This window comes from Amblyraja radiata, chromosome 33 (assembly GCF_010909765.2).
Source record: "Amblyraja radiata isolate CabotCenter1 chromosome 33, sAmbRad1.1.pri, whole genome shotgun sequence".
NCBI classification, from domain to species: Eukaryota; Metazoa; Chordata; class Chondrichthyes; order Rajiformes; family Rajidae; genus Amblyraja; species Amblyraja radiata.
The window spans coordinates 11495065-11508455 of NC_045988.1; the positions used below are offsets into that span (position 1 = coordinate 11495065).

Genomic DNA, 13391 nt, shown 5'->3' on the forward strand with positions numbered 1-13391 from the left:
CTGAAGAGGTTTGGATCAGCCAGCTTTACTTTTGTGAAAACTTTCAAGTTTTTGCGTTTGAGAGTTCACAAGTTCTTTGACAATGATAACGTGGAACTGTAGTCATTTTCCCCACAGTGGTATCTGGACCAGTCAGTGCCTGAGGTGTTTGAGGCAGTTCGCCTTTGGATGTTCCTTTAGATCTTGCAAACACCTTCCAGTCATCATACTTGTTCATTCTCATTCCACTTTATCTGCACGTTATGTTCGCTCCTCACGACATTCTACTTTGCAAGGTTGGGTCGTTCACGATTGTGTTTTCCTGTGCCCGATTATAGTGGTCCTAGAATTATACAGAAGAGAAACGGACCCTTTGGCCCATTGAGTCTTTGTTGACCATTTATAACCCTACGACCACTAATCCCACTTTATTCTCCCACATTCCCATCAACTTTCCCCAGATTCGATCCATCACCTTGGAGACAATTTACAGTGTCCAATTAAACCTATCAACTGGAGATATTTGGAATGTGTGAGGAAGCCAGAGCGCCCAGAGGAAACCCACGCAATTACAGGGAGAGGAAGCAAACATCACACAGATAGCTCCAGAGGTCAGGACCGACTCCAGATCACTGGAGCTGCAAGGCAGCAGTACTACGAACTATACCACCCAAAGAGCATTTTCCTGACTGTATATCAAACCTGGATTGTGGTAATTGGGAGTGCTGAAACACTTCTTCTTGCCATGATATTCCCCATCATGAGCCCAATGTAGGCTCCAGCTTACGTTCCCCACTGAAGAAGTGCTAAGTGTTAGCAATATAATGCCCCTGTCCCACTTAAGAAACCTGAACAGAAACCTCTGAAGACTTTGCGCCCCACCCAAGGTTTCCGTGCGGTTCCCGGAGGTTCCCGGAGGTTTTTGTCAGTCTGCCTACCTGCTTCCACTACCTGCAACCTCCGGGAACCGCACGGAAACCTTGGGCGGGGCGCAAAGTCTCCAGAGGTTTCCGTTCAGGTCTCCTAAGTGGGACAGGGGTATAACTCTCCACATCTTGTCTTTGTACTGATATGGAGATGAACTGTGCAAGAATAACATTAGGACCAACAAATTGAGACAAGGAAGTAATTGAGAATAAACATTTCATTTTATAATCAGACATCAAGTCTGCTGTGCATTTTAGGCAAATTGGACAGGTGCTGATGCTCTGATCAGAGATACAGTACATCTCTAACGACAGTGTATCTAATTATAACGTTTAAAATTCAGTTTTGATGCAATAATCCATGCAAGGTGTAACAGCAAGCGAAGTGGTGGATATTAATACACTAAATGAGCATTTTTCCAGTCAGAATAGAGGAGAAACCCAATAAAGCTGCTGTCTGTCTTTGTGCTGGAGTAAATCCCGTTGTACTCTCCCACCACCACCTGCACCCACACCTGCTCCCCTGGGTTCAGGTGGGTGAGGGCTCCACCCGATAGCGAGACTGGCTTTGGCCAGTTGGCGAAGTACTGGAAAAACGAGGAGATGGTCACATTGTTCTTCATGATGTCAAACTGCAGGCTGGTTCGGAAAACAGTGGAGTGCACCACAAAGTAGTAGAGGCCAGGGATCTCACAGGTAAACTTCCCCGTGGCTGGGTTGTAGTGGTGCTGATCATTGTGCAGAACCACATCGAACTGGACCGGCTCGTCAGTCAGGGGGAAAATGTGCGTCTTGGAGCGTTTGGCGCTGAACGCGGAGTTGAAGCTGGGGGTGCCGGCTCCTTTCACTCCCTTCTCCCCAGGTATCCCATGTATCCCGTCATCACCCAGCTCCCCCTTTGGCCCAGTGTAGCCTGGAAAACAAAAGCATCAATTAGATTATTACAATCAAATTCTTTGGTTCAACCCATCCACCTTGGTGTCCCCATCATTAGGGAAGCGAAGGCCAGCCAACTGGGGATGAAAGCTACTACAATGTTCTATCTACCCATGTCCATATCTCTAAGTCCTCATTATTGATAGGTTTTTCACCTCTGATGCCATGCTGTAATAACCCTGCTCTTTTTCTGCAACATTGACACCTTCTCTAAGTGGCCAGCCAATACCTTAGAACAGAACATTTCCACACAAACAAATTAATCATTTGTTTCATTCATAATGGGAATAGTAAATCTATTGGATGTACCGAGAGCGTTTCATGTAAGGAACTAAGTGAAAAATTTTAGATTGCTGTCACTTTCCTCAGTGGATGAATATTGAAGGATAAGAATTAATTGGATTAGTTTCCCCCAGTAACTTGAGCAGTGGGTTTGTTCAACTGACAATGCCTGAAACTCAGCATTTACCACATTCATAACTTCAGGATCAAAACTACATTCATTTAAAATGCTCAGTGGCCACATTTTACCAATTCACGGAGCGTTGGGTTGCACAGAGCAGGAATTAAATAGATTGTGCTCCAAGTCAAGATAGAATTGATACAGTTGTCTTCAGTTGTCGCAGGCTCAGGTAGAAAGTAATTCAGGTGTACACATCTGTTAGATGTGGGCTGTAACTAGTTGTGGGGATGATGCAATTCAGTCAAATAGCATAAAGAAGAAACTGCAAATCAGCATTGCATCACTGTGTTTAACTCCAAAAGATGAATTAAATGTGCAATATGATGCTTTATAAGAAATGGGGCTGGGTAGCATCAGGATCCCTATATTCCTTTAAGAGCTCTGCTTTCTGTCAATCCAGGACTCCAATGCGTCTCCACTCCCTCCACCCCGCCAGCAGTAATAATGCCTTCAGCTGCCTGAGCCTCAGATTTGGAATTCTTTCTGAAACTCTCCTCTGTTAAAATGCTCTTTAAACATCAAACATTGATTGAACTTTTGGTCAGTTTTTACCATCTTCTAAAGAGAGAGAACATCAAATTTGGTTTTACAGTTTGCTGCTGCTGTTATGTGGCTTTAGGCATTTTATATAATTCAGGGCACCCAGCGTACAAATGCAAGCTATTGCTGTTGAATTGTTAACTTGGCTTTACAGGGACTGACTAGCTAGTTACGTTCCAGAAAACCATGTTCTTATTCCACCATCAGGGAAGCTGGTAGCTTGAGTCATCAAACATCAGATGCTTCAAAAACAGGAAAGGAAAAAAATCAGTTTTCTTATAATTAAAGTCTCAGGCTTTCGGTAGGCGGCGCGACTCTCGTCTGCAGCGGCCTCTGCAGTCCGTCTGCGTTTTTATTATTTTATGTCTATGTTTTAATGTAGTTTTTGTTATTTTGTTGGGGTATGTGTGTGGGGGGGTGGGGGTGGTGTGGGGGGGGGGGGGGGGGGGGGGGTTGGGGGGTTGGGGGTAACTTTTAAATCTCTCCCTGCACGGGAGACCCGGGTCTCCGTTGTCGTTGGGGCTGCAACGAGGAGCGGCCTCCAACAGGAAGACCGGGGGCTCTAGTGCCGACTACTCACCTCACCGTCGCGGAGCTGGCCGAGTCCAGAGCGGGTGGAGCTGTGGTGGACGCTGCTGCGACCCGACCCCCGGAGATTCGGTGGCTGCAACTGCGGGTTTGGCGGACGGCACCGGGAGCCCGCGGGTCCCTGGAGGGAGTCCGCTTTTCGGGGCTTCCGCAGCGGCGACTTCTCCCGCCCGAGTTGCGGGGTTGAAGAGCACCTGGAGCGGGGCCTTACATCACCGCCCCGCGCAGCTTGGAATGGCCGCGGGAGTTTGCGAGCGCACGCCGGGGGCTCTAACATCAAGAACCCGGTGTGCGACCTTGCATCACCCGGCGTGGCTTAATGGCCACGGGACAATTCGCCATCGCCCGCCGGGGGCTTTGACTATGACTCTGACATCGGGGGGGGGGGAGAGTGCAGTGGAGAGATAAGTTTTTTTGGCCTTCCATCACAGCGATGTGATGGATGTTTATGTAAATTATGTTGTGTCTTGGGTCTATTTGTTTGTAATGTATGGCTGCAGAAACGGCATTTCGTTTGGACCTCAAGGGGTCCAAATGACAATAAATTAAATTGTATTGTATATTGTAGGCTGTCTGTGTAAATGAGTTGCACACAAATCACAATGTCCAAGTAAAATTGTAGTTTTAGTTTCAGTTTTAGAGATACAACTTGGAAACAGCCCTTTCAGCCCGCCAAACCTGCACTGACCAATAATCCCTGTACATTAACACTATCCTACATGCAAGGGACAATTTACAACTTTTATCGAAGCCAATCAACCTACAAGTCTTTGGAGTGTGGGAAGAAACCGGAGCATCCAGGCAAAACCTACGTGGTCACGGGGAGAACGTACAATCTCCTTACAGCCAGCAGGGATAGCCAGGGTCAAACCCGGGTCTCTGGTGCTGTGAGGCAGCAACTCTACTGCTGGGCTACCATGCCACGCCTAGAATGTATTGGATCCTTTGAAAAACGATGGGATCGGGGAACAAATAAAGCAGTCCCTGAGGCTTTTTCCAACTTCCTTTCAAAAATAAAATAAAAAGTTAATCACTCCTGCCTGGCCCCTCACTCCTGCCGACCAAGTTTTAAACTTCCAGCTGGATTTAATTAAGAACAGTAATAAGCGATCAAACCCTGATGCAATGTGGGGGATGGAAATAAGGTGTTTTATTTACAGAAGCTAGCTTTGAACTTGTGTTATAAAGTTGATGCAATCTCTGTTAATCCACTGTAATACTTTAGCCGTCTCTAGCAGATGGCTTCAGATTACATTGACTTATATGAAGCAATGTGTAATGGTTCCACTAGTGGGAGAGTCTAGGACTAGAGGGCATAGCCTCAGAATTAAAGGATGTTCTTTTAGGAAGGAAACATGGAGACATTTCTTTAGTCAGAGGGTGGTGGATCTGTGGAATTCTTTGCCACAGAAGGCTGTGGAGGCCAAGTCAATGGATATTTTTAAGGCAGATAGATAGATTTTCCGGTTTAGTCGCGCTTGCCGCATGCAGGTCGCATGCTCATGGGACCGGCTCTTTAAGCTGATGCCACTGTCTGCGAATGCCAAGCGACCACATTGGAATGCCATGGAGAATGAGCACTGGCAATGCAACACGTCATAGGAAACATGTCTGACATGGGAAGGGAATATACTGGACCTTGTGTTGGGAAACGATTCTGACCAGGTGACTGGTGTTTCAGGAGAAGGCCAGTTGGGGAAAACAATCACCTCAATAAGTTTTGTGATTGTTTTGAATAGGGAGAAGGCTGAATCTTGCATGAAAGTACTGAATTGGAATAAGGCAAACTACAACATTATTAGACAAGAGCTTTGGAGAATATTGTTATTGGGCATGTCTACATCTGATGTGGGCAAAGACCAGTTGATTGAAATTCAGAACGAGCACTTTTTTCCAAGGATGGAAAAATGAAATACGAGAGGGCATACATAGCTTTAAGATGAGAGGGGGAAAGTTTAAAGTAGATGTGTGGGGCAACTTTGTTTTTGTTTTTTTTACACACAGATGGTGGTGAGTGCCATGCACACACAGTTGAAACATTTATGATAGTGGCATTTAAGACTCAATTGGATATGCGTATGGATATGGACTATGTGCAGGTACATACGAATGCTCTTGGCGTCATGTTTAGCAGAGACAGTGTGGACTGAAGAGCCTGTTCTTGTGCTGTAATGTTCTATGACAATCGTGAGTACTATCTTCATCCAAAGAATGCAACTACTCTGAATCTTGCTGTTCTAAAATTACTTTGTAACCTCATTGAAGGGATTGTTTGCTAATTGCACATCTTACTTTTTATATTGCAACCAGGAATGTTACTGAAGCTTACCTGTGTCACCTTTCCCTCCTGGTATTCCAGGCATTCCATCCCTCCCACTTCGCCCATCCCGACCTGCCATCCCTGAATGCCCATTCCGTCCTGGAGTCCCTGGAATTCCTGGCTGACCAGCACAAAATCCAGTAAGTACATTGTCTGCATTGTTGGGCGATGCACATGATAGCAAGCAGAACAGAAAGGACATGACCAGGGGAGTCATGTTGAGGCTTGTGGAGGAAGTCTGACCCTGTAGAGATAAAAGGAACTACATTTAGGCCTTGGCAAGTGTATCTCCCTGCTCCAGAGATCAAATTCAACACCTGAGAAAGGCTACAGTGCAATGTTATGGTCATAGTACAGTATACAACATGTCCTTCATCCCACCTTGCCCATGCTAACCTTTATCCCCATATACACTGATCCCATTTGCCTCCTGTAGGCCCATATCTTTGTATGCCTTCCCTATTTAAATACCTGTCTTAATGTCTCTTAAACTTAGTGATTGTATCCAACTCCATCACCTCCTCTGGCCATGAGTTTCAGATATCAATCGTTCTGCATTAAGAAAGCTTTCTCTTCACATTCCTTTAAAACTCCTTCCTCTTACCTTATGCCTCTTGTTTTTGATATGTCTACTATGTGAAATTATTCTACTTATCGATACCCCTTATAATGTTAAATACCTCAATCAGGACAGCCCTCAGCCTCCTTCACTCCAGGGTAAACAAGCATGGTCTATCCAGCCCCAGCCAGCCCCCCCCCCCCACCCCCATAACTAAAGTGCTCAATTCAGACATCTTGATGACTCTCCTCTACATTCTCTCCAGCACAACCACTTCCTATTGTGGTGACCAGAAATACACCCAATGTTCCACGTTTGATCAAACCAGTTTTTTTAAGTTGTAAGATAACAACCCTACTTTTCCATTCTATGCCTCAACCTATGAAGGCAAGCATGCTATTTGCCTCTTTCACCACTGTGAGTGTAACAGGTTTAAAAGCTTACACCCCAGCAGTATGAACATTGACTTCTCTAACTTCAAGTAGCCCTTGCTTTCCCTCTCTCTACACCCCCTTCCCAGTTCTCCTACCAGACTTACTGTCTCCGACTACATTTTATCTCTGTACCACCCACTCCGCTGACATCAGTCTGAAGAAGGGTCTCGATCCGAAACGTCGCCCATTCCTTCTCTCCAGAGATGCTGCCTGTCCCGCTGGGTTACTCCAGCATTTTGTGTCTATCTTTGACATTCTTTCATTATGTGAGTGGAATTGTCTTATTTAACAGATTGCTCCAAGCAGGTCAAGGGGAAATTTCATAAAGATGTTTAGAATCATTCCGAATTTTGTAAAAGCAACAAAAAAGAGCTTTCTCTGGCAGGAGGGTCAGTAACAGAGAACACCATTTAAGAAACCAGCAAAAGAAGTAAATGGATGATAAGATAAAAAAAAAATTTAATCTGTCAAGTTGTTATGATCTGCCATGCACTGCGTGAAAGGTTAGCGAAGCAGATTCAATGGTTACATTCAAAAGGAAAGTAGACAAAATAAATGCAGTATAATGGGAAAAGGGCTAGGGTGACATGTCTAGTGGATAGTTCTTTGAATAAGCCTCCTATCACCTAAGTGTGAGAATAATGTCTGTACTGTGTGATATTGCCTCTCTTTTAGAGCATTTTAAAACATGTTCCACAAAAATGCATCTTCACTTGCCCATTTCCCCCGAATTTTGGGAAACAGGGTAATATAATGAAGGGGTTGTCAGCGTGGTGTGGTATCGAGAGTGATGCTGCCATTTGCAATCTTTCCTTCTAATGATGTGAATCCCAATGCCTGTTCCTGCCTCTCTGCAATTCATTCCACCCTCAATGCTGCCTGACCCAAATCAATGCAGCCCTGCTCCCCATTCTGTGTTGCTGGAGTCAAACCCCTGAATGCTGCCAATTCTTATTCGATCTTATCACAACCCAATGTTCAGATTCAGATTCAGATTCAACTTTAATTGTCATTGTCAGTGTACAGTACAGAGACAACGAAATGCTGGTCCCAATTTATTGCTACAATGCTGCCAGTGTGAATTCCCTCACCTTACAACTCCAATTCGTCAATCCCTTTCAGCCCAACAATTTGACAATGTCAGTCACATTCACCCTGCCCAAGCACCCCCCAACAAATGAACGCCCTGTTCTGATGATAGACACAAAATGCTGGAGCAACTCAGCAGATCAGGCAGCATCTTTGGATGAAAAAAAGAATACTGGACGTTTCGAGACAGAACCCTTCTCCAGACTCCCCCTGTTCTGAGGTCCTGCTCTTGACAACATTGTCTCAACATTGTCCATCCTTCAAATCAGCAATGATCTGGCACCAGGCCAACCAGCGGCCAGCCTCTTCCCTCACCAATGGTCCTGTGGCCATTGACTTTGGTAGCTCAGCTTTGGAAAAGGAGGAGCAGGTAGCACACATCTGGCTGAGCAACTGTGCAAAACCCGGTTGATGTACACCAAGTACAACGTAGCTAGCCAGTGTACAGACCTTCATTGGCACGCTGCATCAGTGCCGTTCTAGTGCACACTTCAAATATCTAAATATATTGACTTCCACTGTCAGCAAACACGAAGGGTGAGGTGAGGAGGGGGCAGGTGGATTTGTGAAGAGTGAAAACTGGGAGACTGTTAACGCTCATCACGTGATTTAAGGAACCGTCTGCTTAAACTAGTAATGATCTTTGATTTATCTCATCGGACGGCGATCAAAGAATTAACAGTAGGTAAGACAGTTTTGGTATTGCAACAAGCTGCTGTTCATTGACCGGGGAGCATGGCAGGAATCTGAACCAGGAGTAAGTTGCAGGTTATGAGCCCTCTATTAAATGACTTGAAAGCACCGTCTAACTGTAAAGCCGAGGCTCCTTAATTAAAGGAAATGCAAGCTCAACTCTTATTATTTCTTGTACTGTTTATGAAATGTTTTGACCAAAGCAATCTCAATTCTGCTAATATAAACTCAAACCTGCCACAAAACAAACATGAAACATTCAACTGCCAAAGGGAAGTTCAGACAACCATTTTAAACACATGTAGTGGGAAATAACACACCCAAATAGATCATTCCAACAATGTGCAAAACATCCATCAACATTTTTTTGCCTTAGAAATTAATGTAAGTATAACCATTAAAATGTTCTTCATGACATCAACTCCCAATCCTTTTACTATTAAGTGAAACAAAAACCCATGTATTAAACTCTTTCCATATTCTCAAATGTTTATTACAAACTAAAATACTTCTCTGCAATGGGAGTCCATGTATGCAACAGTTAAAACTCTTCTCTAAACGCCGTCTAACTTCAGTATATCCACAAAAAATATTTTAACTCGAGCCACGGCCAACATCTGGGACACAATCCCCAACAGCTGGAGCATGTTAAGGAAGTGCTCGTATTGTTAATAAGATTTAAGTTCCATTCTTTCCAATGCCATGGAAATCAAAGAAACACCCTTTAAGTAATACGTTAAATAACTCACCATAAATGTGCACAGTTTTACTTCTGGAAGAAGTGTGAGAGAGTTGATAGTTCTTTAATACCCACAGCCGGTGTCAGTATGGTTCTTAGCCGTCTCAAAGTCTCCTGATCAGATGGCTTCTCCACTCGACTCAGTTCAAAGGGAATGAGTAAATTTCTGCTCATAGGCTCAGACTCCAGGAAATGGTTGATGTGCTCAGAGGCAGAGCCAGGAATAGCAAAGCAAAAAACAGTAGGTCAAGAAAAGACACAGGGGCTGAAAACAGACCGAATTGCACATTTAAATGTGGAATTGAATGAATAAAAACAAATCCATTCCCACAGGGCAGTTCCTCTTTCAACATTTTGTTTTAAGATAATGGGTATGAACTAAAACAGATAATCAAAGCTGTTATAATCACATAACATTCTAAACCTACTGCTCTTTGACTATTCAGTTCTAGCCAAGAATTAATAACATATTCGAAGTGAACATCGCAATCCAACATGGAGGAAATGTTCTATTGACAGAGATGTTGTATTTTAAATGTTAAGCTGGTTCTTTCACCCAGGACTTTCTAAGGAAGTTAAAAATATTATTTGAAGTTATTTCCTTGTCCTGGGATCAAGATTCCTTGCTTAATAATCAAATAATTTATCGTGCACAAGGTGCTGGTGAGTAAAGTGACAGGACACTACATAAATGCAAGACAAACACAGAAGATGCAGGAAACAGCAGGTCAGACAGCATCTGTGGAAAATTACAGAGTTAAGGTGACAGACTGAGGAGAGCTTTTGGTTTTGTTTCAGATTTCACCATCTGTAGTTTATTTTTATACAAATGCAAGAACTTTTCAAAATTCATTCTACTTATTAGACAGTACGAGAGGCATCAAATGTCTAAATGCAGCCGAAAGTAAAAATGACCAGTAACTGAAACCACGTAAAAATAAAATTCATTTCTGTACCCAAATTTCATCAGTTATTTGAATTGGCAAAATTATGCAACGCAGCTAGTTTTCACCATGTTCAAAGTGGATTTGTCTAGCTATCTTTCACTCCACCATTTTCCACATTTCTACTATTCCCTCCTGATGTTGCTGACTATAACATTACTGAAGCCAAGTTATTACTCTTCATGTACATTAGCTGACTCTATACACACTTTGCATCATACCCAAAACCTCACTGGTATGTGTTGGCTTGGTGCCATCTGCTGAACTGTGGGGGCGATTGGTTTGAAAGACACAATAGAGATGGTTTTTAAAGAAAGATGCCGTCTAGGAGACTATAGTGCTAGATTTGCACTCCATGAATGTTGAAACCATATGATATAATGGACATAGCTTGGTCAATGAGATGGATTTACAGGCATAATCAAATGTCTTAAGGGCCTGTCCCACCAGCATGCGACTGCATGCGGCGAGCGTGACCTAACGTGGTCGCTTGCGCCGTACGGCCTCGCGGGGCTGGTCCCACTTCGATCGCCGGAGCCGTATGGAGTTGTGCGGGGCTGGTCCCGACATCGCGCGGGGCTCCGAAAAACTGACACTGTCCAAAAATTCCGCGCGGCAACGGCCTGTTGGCTCGCAGCCGCATTGAGGCCGTACGCACCGTCTCAACGCCATACGCACCGTCTCGACGCCATACGCAGCGTCTTGATGCCATACACAGCGTCTTGATGGTGTACACCTAGCGTGTGGCGTTGTGCGATGACGTCACCACCCGGTGTGTCGTTGTGTGATGACGTAACCGCCCGATGCCGTGCGATGTCCAAATTCAGTCGGCCCGCCTCCTGCCCAGCTGACTGGTGAGTATGATGTCGGGACTAGCCCCGCGCAACTCCAGACGGCTCCGCGGTTGGAAGTGGGACCGGCCCCGCGAGGCTGTACGCCTCAAGCCACCACATTTCGTCGCGCTAGACGCATGCAATCACATGCTGGTGGGACAGGCCCTTTACTCTCAGTGAGTTGTGTGAACAGTTTATACAGAGACTATATTAAAAAAAACAGCACCCATTCACGAGGTAATTCCAAATTGATTCAATGCATGTCCTTGACGAATCAACGGGTTATTCAGTGTTGCACAGGGTGGAAGTTAACAAGATGTGAGCCTGCAATTGCTCCAAAGAAAAGGCTGCCCAAAGGTACGGAAGGAGTAGAAAGTATCCCGGAGAGAAAAGGTGCAGCAGTAATGTCCAGTAGCAGAGCGATACCAACTGGAAAACAAATTGACTTTTTTCCCCATTTACCCAACATTTATAAACCGTCTTCCATTAAATTTTAAACCAACCTAATACACTTTGGCACTTTTCAGTCAAATCCCCTCTGTATGTGATATGCATTCGCTCAGAGGCTACGGGGTATGCATAGTGATGACTAAAGCATATGATAGTATAGATCACGCACTCAACATCTGTAAGGCAAACATCCCCCGGCCCTGGTTCCATCAACAACAGTTCACAGCGCGACCCCAGAAAGTGTGGAACACTTCCCACTTCTCATGACCTGCCTCTGAGCAAAAGCAAACACCAGAAATAAAATTTGCACCATATTCTCCCAGTCTTTGGTCTATTGTCTATTGAAGAAATCAGACGTGGCACAAAACGTAATCAACAAATCAGCAGTGATCCCTGCGTTCCTCGCAGCATCTTAGACCTATTCTACTTTCCTGGTCTTCCTACCTCGGTCTCTCTATCCAGTCATGTTTACCCTTTTTTGATTAGGAAGGGTGTCAGATGTTATAGGGTGAAGGCAAGAGAATGGGATTGAGAATGAAAGCTACATTGATTGAATGGTGGAGTTGACTAGAAGGGTACAAATGGCCTAGTTCTGCTCCTAGAACATATGAATTTATAAGCCCCTCACCCCACAATACCACAACTTTCTTCTTTGATCTCCATGGGATCTACCGATGATGAAAGATCACAGAGCAAACGTCTTTGTGCATGTTAGAGTATCAGCGCCAGGGGAAGCCCGAGATTTGCATGAGTTTTTAAAACAATTTCCATCTCACGGACACATGTTGTGGTTATGAAGACACCATATTTCAGATAATAATTGGTTCTCTGCAAATTCTTTTGCTGTAGTTTGCCTTGCCTTGGAACAAACGTTGTTCCAATACAAGTGTTCACAGTAGCTGTGATATTCCAGACCTGCATCCACCCATCTCCAACTGCAAGACCAACTCAGCTCGTGAATGCCGACTTTGTCTCAGCAAAGAAGGAATGAAACTTCAGATTGGGGGTGGGGGGGGGGGGACTTAAAAAAATTGTCCAAGTTCAGCAAAGAAATACATAGTTAGCATTTGACAAAACTTGTTCATGCAGTCTCCCAAATGCTGCTGTTAGTGAGTTGCAATTAAAACAATTTCTCTTTCTGGGTCCAAGACAGATGTGGCCGTGGGTTAGATTGGTCCCACGCATTCAATGGGGTCATCAGAATCTGGAAAAATGTTACAGTTAAAAGGCCACATGATGCCCAGAGACTCGAGTGAATGTTGGCATTGTTTCTCAGTAGATAGGCAGAGAGACTGACAGGGTGGCATGACACCACCATCCCATGTGCATTTGGGCACAAAGATACTGCAAGTCAGCACGCGAAGATTCTCATAGCAAACCAAGCCCGTCAGGAGCTGTGGAAAGGAAAGAATAGGCTGTTAGTGTTGTAATATCCAAGTTACGAATGGTTGAAACTGGAACCTTGACTGGATCAAACACCCAACTAAGATCATAAGGGATAGAGGTAGAATTAGGCCATTTGGCCCATCAAGTCTACTCCACCATTCAATCATGGCTGATCTATCTATCTCTCCCTCCTAACCATTCTCATGCCTTCTCCCCAACTATAAAGATGATAAGAGTGGAAAGGATATGAGAGGCCAAGAACCAAACAGCAAGAAATAGTGACTTAGCTAGGTCATGTGTTCCCATAGGAAGGATTTAGATAAATATTTGTCGGGAGCAGGATCTCACTATCTCAGCAACTCCCCCGCAGAGAAATAAATCACTAGATCTAGTAACTTTAGAATAATCGTGCTTCACTGTTTGAAATTACTGTTCATCCCATCCCACCCCGGCCATCCCTCCTCCTCCCCGCACTCATTGGGCAGAAGATACAGAAGCTTGAAAGCTTGTAC

At 44.5% G+C, this 13391-nt stretch overlaps 2 protein-coding genes across 2 annotated transcripts in view; both read right to left on the reverse strand.

Annotated features, from left to right (window-relative positions):
- Window positions 1–1108: 1108 nt before the first annotated feature.
- Window positions 1109–12195, reverse strand: c1qtnf5 (C1q and TNF related 5). Its single transcript, XM_033049507.1, has 4 exons — window positions 12183–12195; window positions 9277–9405; window positions 5762–5996; window positions 1109–1818 (listed from the first exon to the last, which is right to left on the reverse strand). Exons 2-4 carry the CDS (start codon window positions 9277–9279, stop codon window positions 1301–1303), a joined length of 756 nt encoding a protein of 251 aa, XP_032905398.1. The 5' UTR covers window positions 9280–9405; window positions 12183–12195; the 3' UTR covers window positions 1109–1300.
- The window catches only part of LOC116991164 (membrane frizzled-related protein), a 33563-nt gene continuing 32364 nt past the window's right edge, over window positions 12193–13391 (reverse strand). Inside the window, exon 14 of the mRNA XM_033049533.1 lies at window positions 12193–12887. Within this exon, the coding sequence (XP_032905424.1) occupies window positions 12660–12887 (228 nt within the window). The 3' untranslated portion in view covers window positions 12193–12659. The remainder of the gene's footprint in view (window positions 12888–13391) is intronic.